An 11,630-nucleotide genomic window follows, 5' to 3' on the forward strand; every position below is an offset into this window, starting at 1 on the left:
AGAATAACTAAGTCTGTTATAGTATACACAGTCACTCGTATATTACAAAATTTAACAAAGCGTCGATATTGTTTCTTAGAAATAAATCGTAATTTTGTTTGCATTTATGCAATAAAATAAGAAACGAGGTTAAAACACTCATGGTAGGTTACTTCTCAGACTTTCCACTGTATCATCGTATTGCTTCTTCAAATGGCTTAATAGAAGAATTCCTATGTTCCAGTTTCTTGTATAAAATGAAATTATGGGACTTACAATGTTACTTTATTTTAGATTAAATCGTTTCACTTACAACAACTCTGCCCAGATGTTGCAGGTTTATATTACATATGCTAATTAAAACCTTTTTTTTACATTTTTGAAAGACCGAGGTTGGATACCCTTGCGAGGGATATATCGTGCTTACACCAACTAAAATCCCCTTGATGTCTCTTCATCTTTGTAATAAAGCTAGACCCTAGGAGCGTTTTTACATATATTCGCCAGCGACAAACGCCTGCATGGCTCTTTCTTGGGGGACTAAAATTTCCAGTGTCTTTCAATTTTAAACGAGCCGGAACCTAACGCAATTTACCTCTACAAACCCACTGATTAGTTACGAAGGTTAGGAAGAATGGCATATCATAATACTGACACTACTCACCCTCTGCGACTTTAACTTGATTACACGAAAAACAACAAAAGCTTTCAAATTCTCTCCACAGTCGCCTGACATTAAATTGGCTAATTGAATCAACTCAGAGCAGTGGCATCAGGCCAGCTCTATCCTTCAGAACGGTCAAGTAGCAACAGCGGCTTCAGCACCACCGGAACAGTGCTTAATGCAATAGTTGAATATCTAGTTTGTTTAAAAAATATTTGTAGAAAAAATGCTATGTTAAATGATAAAAAATAGAGTTGATAATAATTAAAATTATCTAAGCTTACAAGTGTTAATTACCGCGAAATACTAACTTTATTAAGAGTTGTTCTTAATTGTACATTAATAAAACCCTATCACCCTTAACACCTTTTTTCCTCGTGGGATAATTCAGGATGGAATACCTCTCCGCGTGCGGCGAATCACTCCGAATCTGATCAACCCTGACTACCTAAGTTATGTTGTTCGTAACTAATACTAAATAATAACTTATAAGGCCTAAGATAAGTGACCTAAGTGTTTATGAGGAATTCATTCTAAATGTGTCAAATAAAGCGACGCGACACACAGGTATAACAAATAAATGTTTCATTGTATGTTATGTAATAATTTAATAAAATCCGAAAGAAATTGAAAATCATGTTTAAAACTCTGATAAAAAAAATCTGATTACAGATTCAGACTAAATTTCAAATACCGAGCGCGGTCTTAACGGAGATTTCTTCCATAAAACCACTGGAAAGACTTAGTTATTACTTAATAAGGAAAAATCTTCTGCGGCTAATAATAAGTCCATCATTACACAATGTGTGTAAGAGTAAACAAATAAACACAACTTAAAAAGACTGAAAAGCAGACAGAATGTGTATATGCTTTAAAAAAGATACGTCTCCGTTTTAAGCAAGCATCAGAGTACTGTTTAGAGCTGGTACCTAATACTACCAACTCCAGTGGAAGAAAACCCTTATAAGAATAACATAAACGGAAAGTATTCAATCTTTCATATTAAACTTGGTAATCCCGAAAAATAAGCTATTCACATCAAATAATTTAACGTTATTTGACAAATACAATTAAAAATTTAAGAAAATTATATAACATTCGTTAAAAATTATCCTTATTAAACTAATTCGCAGTAAATACTATAATCGTACTAAGTACTAACATCAATATAAAAATTGTACTTAACTCAGTTTCTGTAATTTATTCTTTTATACATTAAATTTATCTCATGTGTGTAAATGCAATGATGTTATACTCTGACAAATTCATTAAAACGAAAATAATGATAAAACTATCTATAGATATATAGAACCAATTGGAAGTTCTTTGAATGGTTCAAAATTATATTTTGTGGCAGTATTAATGACAGAAATTTTTTTTTACACGGATATAATAATATTAATACATTGCTATACAATCTCCTCATAAACAAACTTTTTCTACGTTATCGTAAATAAGCATAAATTGGAAAGAATTTTACTAGATGTTTTTGTTTTTTTTTTCTCAACTAACCATAGTCTGTAACAATCAATACCTAATATGCGCAAATAAATATTTATAAAAGGTAAATATAATCATCATACCTTTGGCAGAAATAACAATAATCACAGAATTATTTTCTATAAGCTTATACTAAACGGTATTTCTCTTGCTATGTTTATAATGACAGGCGCAAACAACATTTAGAAACTACGAGAGAAGATAAACAGAAGACAATATTTGCTATAACATTAATTGACAAAGAAACAAAGACGCTGTCTACTACACAGGGTGATTGGTTGGCTTTTAATAGCTTTAATAGCATTTGTCAGCAAAAAGTTTTATAACTTTTATACTAACCTGTATAAAGTGATCACTATGATATATGTAACATTATTTTTTTTCCGTCAGAAATATAAAACCTCAATTACTTTTGGCAGTAAAAAAGTTATAGGAATAGACAGAAAACTATAAATCATTTTAATATGCAGCAATGAGACTTTTTTTTAACTACAATAATTATGTAATGTACAATTTTTGAAATCATTTATTTTTAGATAGGATGTACCATACATTAATTATGTAAAAATAATTATATCTATCATATTAAACTACATTACTTACTATATTTATTACTTTAAAGCTTTTCCTTCTATGACCAATCACGGTGTACATATAATTACTCCATTTAATATACTTAATTGCCACTGTAAATAAGTTAAAAAGTAAGGAATTGGTGATAAATAATATATATTTAATGCTCACATAATTTAATATCTGTCACATTAGCTGTTTTTTTTTTTTAATTTTACAAAGTGAATAGTATTTGCCCTTAAGCATTTAACACGTTTGTCGATATTAAAAATAACGCCTGCAAAACATATATTGCATATTTTTACTAGCACATTTTTTGTGATAAAATGGGCAGGTAATAAGCATTCTCGAGATTAGATCTAAAATTTAAAAGCAACTCGCAAAAATTCTATCATTTTGATGTAGGATTGTCGTTAATTAAAAAAAAACTTTAAAATAAAAACTTTATAAAAAATCTGTCATTTTAAACTGTGCAGCGACGTGGCAACAACGCATATAATTTATAATTTATGGTAGAAATCTTTTGATTTCCAATTTCATTATAACTTACATAGCGCTAACTTACTTAACATAATTTATACTATATACTAAACAAAGGTCATACAACAGGCGTTAATTTGTAAAATAAATAGAAATATTAAATTGCGGCAAATAAACTTTGGTTTTAAATCTATGTAAAAGTAATGTAAGTCTATGTAAGTCTAACAGATAATTACGTACATATAAATTGTATACATGAGAAATTTTTACAAATGTATCTATTTGAAGCGATACAAGCTTGGATTTTTTAAAACTTATTGTTTACCTTCTAATTTAACCTTTCAAAAACATCTTATGAATAAATTATCTTAAGAAATATGTTTTATGAATAACTGCCAAAAGATATTTCCATCGACGTGCGATGTAATAAAATATAATAATAATATATTACGGTGCGACGAGCCTCATAATGAAATTATTGGACTTCTTGGTAGATCAGGATTAGAGGGGTTCTTTATCCTAACTTAAATGAAAGACTGTTGCGCGAAGTAAACCACATGACTGTCCCAACGTCGTTCCAGCCAATAGACGCCCACTGCAAGGTATAAGCCGCCCCTAAAAATATTTATGGGTTATGTACCAAAATCGCCACTCTTGGCAGGAGGACTAGCGGTCGTAGTGTGGTATTATGGTACGCCGAGGACGCAGCTGCTCTCGATACTTGTTTCTAAAGGAGCGGCAATCCTATATAATTAATTATTGTGGAATGCTCGTATTAACACAACTAAATGGTTAGTTAGTTAAAGTCACCAGCGAAAATAATTTCTCGAAGGGTTTCCACAGTCATAAGACGTACGAGTGGTCTGTCAACCCTACCCTGTCAACGTCCTTTCAAAGTTTAAAGTGGCGAACATGCATAAGCTAAAAACTTACATTTGGTGTAATAAAAGTTTTTCTACTAGCCGATTTAGGCTTTGTGCAGCTTCATCGAAATTGAGCTCATGGTAACTGTAATGGTAAATGTAAATGGTATTCTAATTACATCGACGACGTAAGCACGAAAAGGGACTATATTGCATGAGTATAGTCCCTCTTGTATAGTGTAGTGAATGAAATGAGGACTACAACCAAGTCGGGAGCGACACGGGCCTCTCCTGACAACTCTCGCTTGAACCCGCGCAAGGCAAACGCAGCCGCCGGCGTCGCGACTGCAAAAGTACAAGGTCACGAGCATACGCGATGGTTATAACTACCGCCTAAGTATTTATATATAATAATTATTAGATTATGAAATGAGCAACGCATACAAAACCGTGGTTTTAGCCGTAAGTTTAGTTTTTGTTTTGTTTGTATGTCTTCAAATAGCACGCGTAAGAGTGACATCAGGGACTCTAGGGATGTCGCGTTTCACATTTCCAACCATAAAATGTTTGGAATGGAAACGTGCCAATAAAGTGAGACAGAAAGTTGCCACAAAACCTTTATGTTATATCGCTGTACATTGGCTTCCTTATCTAATATTTATTTTTGTTATATCTTCTTCTTTATAAGAAATGGTGATTTTAATTTTCTTTAATTACTTTCGTTTATAGGTGTTTCGACTTGCTTTACTTTTACAATATAAATCGACGATCGACCTTCTCTAATGGATGCCACTACACTTAAAAATATTTTTGCTGGCCATGTCAACTGTTCGGAACTGTTGCCCGAGGTAAACTTTCGAATTCCTGCAGCAAGAACGCGTTCTGGATCTCTCTTTTTTATCAACTGCTAAGAAAAATATCGGTAAACGTGCACCCTTTTACAAGATGTGTGACCTCCACAATTCATATATTATTCTCCATATACTCTCGTATCTTTTAAAAGACTATTTAATTCGAAATTATTGAATACACACAATACAATTTAAACCTCATTGGAACGTGACGGCTTGCTCTGACTCGTAATTATTACGGTGTGTTCTGCAGAATGCGCTGGATCTTTGATCCCTGTTTAGTAATGTTTTTCTTTGTTTTGTTATTGTTTGACTTTAACTCATTAAATGTTCTTAGTGAGATAGTTATAAGGTAACAATTGTAACTAATTTTATATTCATAACTTTCTAAGTTTGTACTATCTTATTGCCTTTTGTTACTGATTATCTCCAATAAAGTAAATAGGAGTAATAAAAGTTAATTAAGTTGAATCAGATACTTTAATATTTTAAGGCTCAACGCGAAACAGTCCATTTTATACCGCTAAGAATTAAATTCTGACTTAAAAACATGTTGTACATTATAACGCAAGTTTTTCCACGTTTTGCTTAACATGCAACGCCTGCCTCACTTTTATACGCGGCGCATTTAATACTGACGTAAGTACTTCTTATTCATATGTTATCAAATTAAAACAAGCCAGTTTGCCTCCTTGACTTTTTCAACTACTTTTGATGTAGAGTGCATCCCTAGAGATCATACAGTGATCAAATCAAATCCCGGCGTTTGCTACATATCAATTGAGGCTAATTTGAGAACACACAAACTTAAATTATGAAATATTACGTAACTTTTATATCTAGTACTAATTACTGAGGCTTTAAGACGTTTCTAAACACTCACTTAAGTAATAAACGAAAACAAGCTTAACGAAACTTGCATAATGATATCATAAATAAAGGTTACAATAATAAGGTTCTAATAACAACCTTAAGTAATTTTTCAATAATAATTTTTATTAGCATTATAACATGTTAGATTTCGAAATAATGAACCAAATGGTAATGTAATAGTTTACATTAAACGTTTAAAAATTACTTATACAGATTCATTTTACACTCGTCCCTTGCTGTAGCTGATTTGACACATAGATTACTATTTAATTTGTTTTGATAGTTAAAAGTCGTACAAAATATATTTGTAATTTACAGACATACATACTTCAAACATTTAAGTTTGACATTCAGTTAACCTTCAACGAGTTGTGTATACTCTTTAATTCTACGAAATTGAAGTCATACGTACAATTTATCGAATTAAAATAAACTTTAACATAGTAATGCGCACGTACAAAATTTATTTATTAAATAGATTTTAATATACGTCAAATGAATTTTATTGTTTTGACTTAATTTAAATTAATTAGTTTTTAGCTTTAGAAACTTATTAATTTTCAATAACCATCATACAAAGTTTCAGTAAGAGCCGACAGTGCAGAGTTGATAGAATTATTCAAATAATCGCCAAGCTTAGTAGTTTATACAGAAAAATTGCGTTTTACTTATCCATTGTTCGTCCAATTAAATGACTAAAGACGCAATAGGGCTGATTATAATAAAATCTTTCTATCTGCGGTAGATAAAAATACTTAACAGAAGAACAGAATCTTGTCTACTTAATTTCCCAAATTGGACCGAAAATTTTGTTGCTATTGAGAATTTTACTGTAATATAAACTTAAGTTTGATACATAAAAAATAGATTCCTGTGATTTTTTTGGAATTAGTTGTGAAGAATCACAAGATGTGGAACTATTTGTAATAGCAAGTTTTGCTCTTCTAATGACAATGTTGTACTACAGACGGTATTAAAATCCTAGAAAGCATCGCATTGTGATATTCACTGTAACAATTACTTGGTACATCTTTTAGTATAATTTCGTTATTGAGATTCTTTTAAATTAGTGTAATAATTGTGGAAATAAACAACAAATTATACCGACATGGACCGATTTTTTATTTACTTACCTTTCTAAGCTAAAACGGCTGTCTATATGACAGCAACGTTCTTGGCGTATACTAACGAAATTTTTCATTTTACTTTCCTCCTTTGCTCCACTTTCCTACTTTTCGTCCTAATTTCAACACGTAGCTAGTACACACGAAAAACACTTCGCGCAAAAAATCTTTAACAAAATGCTCTTCCCTCAGTGTTATTTTATTCATTTCTCTTTTGGCAATACAATCATTTTTTTTCTGAAACGATATTCCTTTCGACATTAGGTTGACAAAGAATTGTTACGCATTCAAAGCGAAGCTTCAAGTTTTTGCTTGTCAAGGTGATGGAATCTTCAAAATAATAGATTATTATTATAAGTATGTATGCATGAAAAGATTTTTTTTTTATTATATAGCTATATATTATTTAAAGTATTTTGTAGTAGTATTATAGTAGTATAGTATTTATTTATTATAGTTACTCTTAGAACTCTAGGTGAACTATATGGTGGATGTAACATGTTTGGTGCGAATTTACTTTTTAATTAGTACTTTAATATTTTTGTATTTTATAACTGTGGGGGAGGTCTATGTGCTATGGCTAACCTATGAGTGAAATTGTTGACAATATTGATAATAAAATATAGAGATTATGATTCGTAATTATATTTCTATTTTTTGGAAAGTGCCCAATTTTTATTTGTTTTTACCAACATACGTCCACTGTAAGGTATAGGCCTTTTCCAAAGATTGCAAAAACAACTGCACAACCCGCATCCATCGTATTCGCACCCCGCGTCCTCCGTTTTATTTTTTATTGCTTTTATAATTCCACTAAGTATAAGGATTAGACTAACTAGTAAAGGATACCTTAGGTGTTGTTTGTCTTTAAATAATATGCGTTTTTATATTTTTATAAATTGATATGCTTTGAAATGTCTCTTTTCATTTTAATTAACTAGCACGAGTGTTTAATTTCATTTCTAATGTATAATATGTTCTTAAAGTGACACTGTAATTTTAAAATCCATAATTTATGAGTGATGTTTTCTGTGACCTTTACTTCAACGAATACAAGGTGCTTTAACATGAAATAAGTCGTCATTTACCAAAATACTTAAATACTAATTCATTTAACAAATGTTTACTATTATTTTAAAATGCAAAGTTTACGTCATCTATGAAAATCTATTATTACAATTCCCCTTGAACTTTGATCTTTAATGAAAATATACGATGTTTTAATGCAAGGGATAAAAATTTGATTATTTAAATAATGTTCCTATCACGACACATGTTTTCGAACAGTTCTTTTGATGTAGGTTGGTAATTGAAATGAAAATGAAAATGACCGATTTTACGAAGTGAGGAGAGCATTTGCCTAATCAAAGAAACGATCGTGTTTCATCTTAAAGAACTTAAAATATACATAAATAATTTCAATATTCTTAATTAATTAAATATTAATAAAAAAAACATTTAGATGATGAAATCAGTGACGTTCTTTAAAAAATATTTTAGTCACTGTCTTTATTTTTTAACAACATCAACGAAACACTGATTTATGGATGTTTTAAGTGTCTATGTATATAATCGTCTTTTATAGAATATCGACTATTTACGTCTAATAAGTCGCAGATTATTATTATAGATTATACGATTCTTTTAGTCTGCAGAGTAATAATTTACCAAAATAAATTTTTATCTTTCGAGTTTCCATTAGGCGCGTTTCGTTAAAATTTTATCACAAAATATTTCCTTATTTAGACCTACTGTGTGTCATAAATACCTTGTGTACAATCAAATTCTTGTTAAAGTATTTTATTCGACTTTTACTATGATTGAGAGTTACACTTTGGAAAATGGCATTACCAAAACTGAAATAAAATGTTAGTCACCTAAGCCAAATATTTTGTAACAAAAAGGTCTTAATGTGTTTAGGTGCGGCTTTAACCCGTGATTCAATATATGTACAAATCTGTTAAATGTCAATTTAGTTGAATTACTTTGAACTTTCTCTCTTCAATGTCGTGTATAATGTGTCACTGAAGTTTTATAATCAACGCCGAAAAAAAACTATTGCGCATCGAATTCCAGTTAAACTTCACAACTGATGTTATGTAGTTTCAACGCAAGTTTTATTTTGTGCCTACTATATAAGGTATTAGTAACATAAAAGGTTAATTGCTAAGGATTTATAAGAAAAAGATAGCGTATTTTAAATGAGGTTTATTCTATACAGGGATCGCATTTCAACTCAACAAACAGTACAAAAACGTAAAAAAAATATGGCAGTGTGCATCAATTATAAACAAACAACAAAAAAAGATGTGAGGCGGATGCATCACCGCACACCCTGCGATATGGCAAACAATTATTTATCCCGTGTGGGTTCCATGGGTAACCAGAGCACATTTATTTGCAACCGATTACTCATGTGAATGCTTCAGTGATTAGAATTTTATCTCCTGGCAGCGGCAACCTTGGGGATGGAGTCTCCTTCGGGGTGGAAGCCGTTCTCGTCAGCGATGTAGTTGATGGTCTCAACTTTGCCGTCCTTGTCGGTGTAGGAGTAAGAGCCGCGGACAATAACAACCACGTGGGGCTTGTTTTCCTCATCGAGAGCCTCCTTCAGCTCACCGTTCTCGTTACGGCTGATGCCATTCTCGGTCTCGTAGCTATAAAAAATAATTATTAACGTAGTTACAAAGAAATAATAAACAACTTTTAAAAATTAACACAAGATGTAAATGCTTTATTACCGATAACTGATACTGTACGATAATGTTTCGCAAAAGTGTACGTTATATGTTACCCACGATTATTTGTTCAATTAGCAATCATTTCAAACATTAAAACGAAATTATACTCATAAAATTTTGTGAAATTACTATTGATTTTATTTCAATTAAGCTTTTGACTACAAATGTTAATAGATATGCATAAAAAAAATTTGTATTAAATGTATACCTGAAGACGTATCCACCATCAGGTTGTTGGCTGTAGTCGGAACGGATGATCTTTGGGGATTCCGCCTCAAGCACGAGAGCCACGGGAGCCACGGGAGCCACGGGAAGGGCGACGGCGACAGCCACAAGGGCGAGGGCGACAACAATCATCTGCAAATAATTACATTTTTTATAAAACACAAAATGATAAGAGAAAAAAAATCACATCTTTAGATAATATAGTCCGAGATCGTACCACTTTCATGGTTGAAGAGTTTGGTTTAGTTTCGTTGCTAGCGAATGAGCGACTGATGCCTTAGCGCTCGAAACAAATTCTTTTATACATTTCTCCCGACTGGCGATCTAACGTAATCTCAAACAGCAAACATAAGATGTCGATATTCCGGCTCTACGGATTCGGTCATCAATGATCACAGACGAAAATATGTAAATGTGTGCACACAGGTAGTACGCCCTAATGATCATCATTTTCCTTGTCAATGTGTGAGACACGCGCTCGGCCAGATATTCAAAGATTTGTTTGATTCTATTTACTTTATTCTCTGATTCTAAAAATACGAAATATTAAAATATGACCAAGTAGCAAAATGAAATTATTTTCTAGTTTTACCAGACCTTTATATGATATAATGCATATATTTATTTACATATATTTATATATATGCACACATATATATTAGTGATAATAAATTTTATTATTACCTAATTGTTAGTAATTTTAATTTTCAGTCAATTCTAAAACAACTATTAAAATTTTAAATGAACAACATTAGACGATGTAAAATTAAACAGCAATTTGTAAATTTGTGAATATTTATCACTGCATGAGATAAATATCAATCTCATATTTTTGCTTCTACTAATTAAAAAAGTGTTTTTGATATTTAGTAATAATAATGTTGATGATTTAAGACATCTTTTAAAATTACACTGAAATAGAACGTATTAACCATTATTTCGCTTGCCATATTTTACTTTTAAATATTTATTTATTTTAGAACTTTATTGCCATCACAAAAAACGAATAGCTAACACACAATTCAACAATTCATTACAAACGTGTAAATATACATAAGTGAATATATGGATTATATACACTAAATAAAGACTAACCATTTAAAAAAAAAGAAGAAAAAGCATACATTCGGTATACTGCGATCTAATTAGTTCATAGAAAGTCAGAAAAATAATTGAATACTATATTAATTGAATATTATATATAATTAATTGTATACTATAAAATTAACCTACTCCAAAGAAAATCTATAATAAGAAGACTAAATACTTTATTACCATTACTATTAACTTAATATTTTATTAGTAGTAGTAATAGTAGTAACTTATATATTTTATTGATATAACATATATATTTAATTCTTTGAAATCGTAGTTTACTGTAAAAAAGAAAACGACATTTTTTAGTTCAATCATCTTCAAACTTTAATTTTTAAAGTATTTAATTATTCACCATCTATTATATATAAGGGAATATTCAATCCATATAAATGTTATATTAATAATGATTATAATCCAATTTTTCCAAATCCGCCCATATTTCAATATAGGTAATATCGACCAATATTAAGGAACATATTTTAAATGCAGGTCGCACGATCTTGACCTTAAAATATATTTATTAACAAAATATTTTTATGTTTTTTAAAAATATCACGTATCTACATCGGTGTTTACTTTTATGAACTTTTAAAAAATAACCAAAACCTTTAACAAAAAACGTTGTTATAAGCTTACAAAAAACTAACTGAACGATACAG

General features: G+C 30.5%; 1 protein-coding gene across 1 annotated transcript; it reads right to left on the bottom strand.

The window, feature by feature from the left end:
- Nucleotides 1-9,100: 9,100 nt before the first annotated feature.
- LOC137931275 (larval cuticle protein 1-like) lies at nucleotides 9,101-10,200 on the bottom strand. The gene is made up of 3 exons (XM_068774705.1): nucleotides 10,091-10,200; nucleotides 9,857-10,005; nucleotides 9,101-9,564 (listed from the first exon to the last, which is right to left on the bottom strand). The coding sequence occupies exons 1-3, from the start codon at nucleotides 10,097-10,099 to the stop codon at nucleotides 9,348-9,350; spliced, it is 375 nt and encodes a 124-aa protein (XP_068630806.1). The 5' UTR covers nucleotides 10,100-10,200; the 3' UTR covers nucleotides 9,101-9,347.
- Between the last annotated feature and the right edge of the window lie 1,430 nt (nucleotides 10,201-11,630).

Source organism: Battus philenor, unplaced genomic scaffold (genome assembly GCF_028537555.1).
Source record: "Battus philenor isolate CCGP_79_NKW_IND1 unplaced genomic scaffold, ilBatPhil1.0.hap1 SCAF_7, whole genome shotgun sequence".
Lineage (NCBI taxonomy): Eukaryota > Metazoa > Arthropoda > Insecta > Lepidoptera > Papilionidae > Battus > Battus philenor.

Coding starts and splice junctions, on each gene's coding strand:
- LOC137931275 (XM_068774705.1), bottom strand. Junction 9,565..9,856: donor GATGGTGGATACGTCTTCAG/GTATACATTTAA, acceptor TATTTTTTATAG/CTACGAGACCGAGAATGGCA.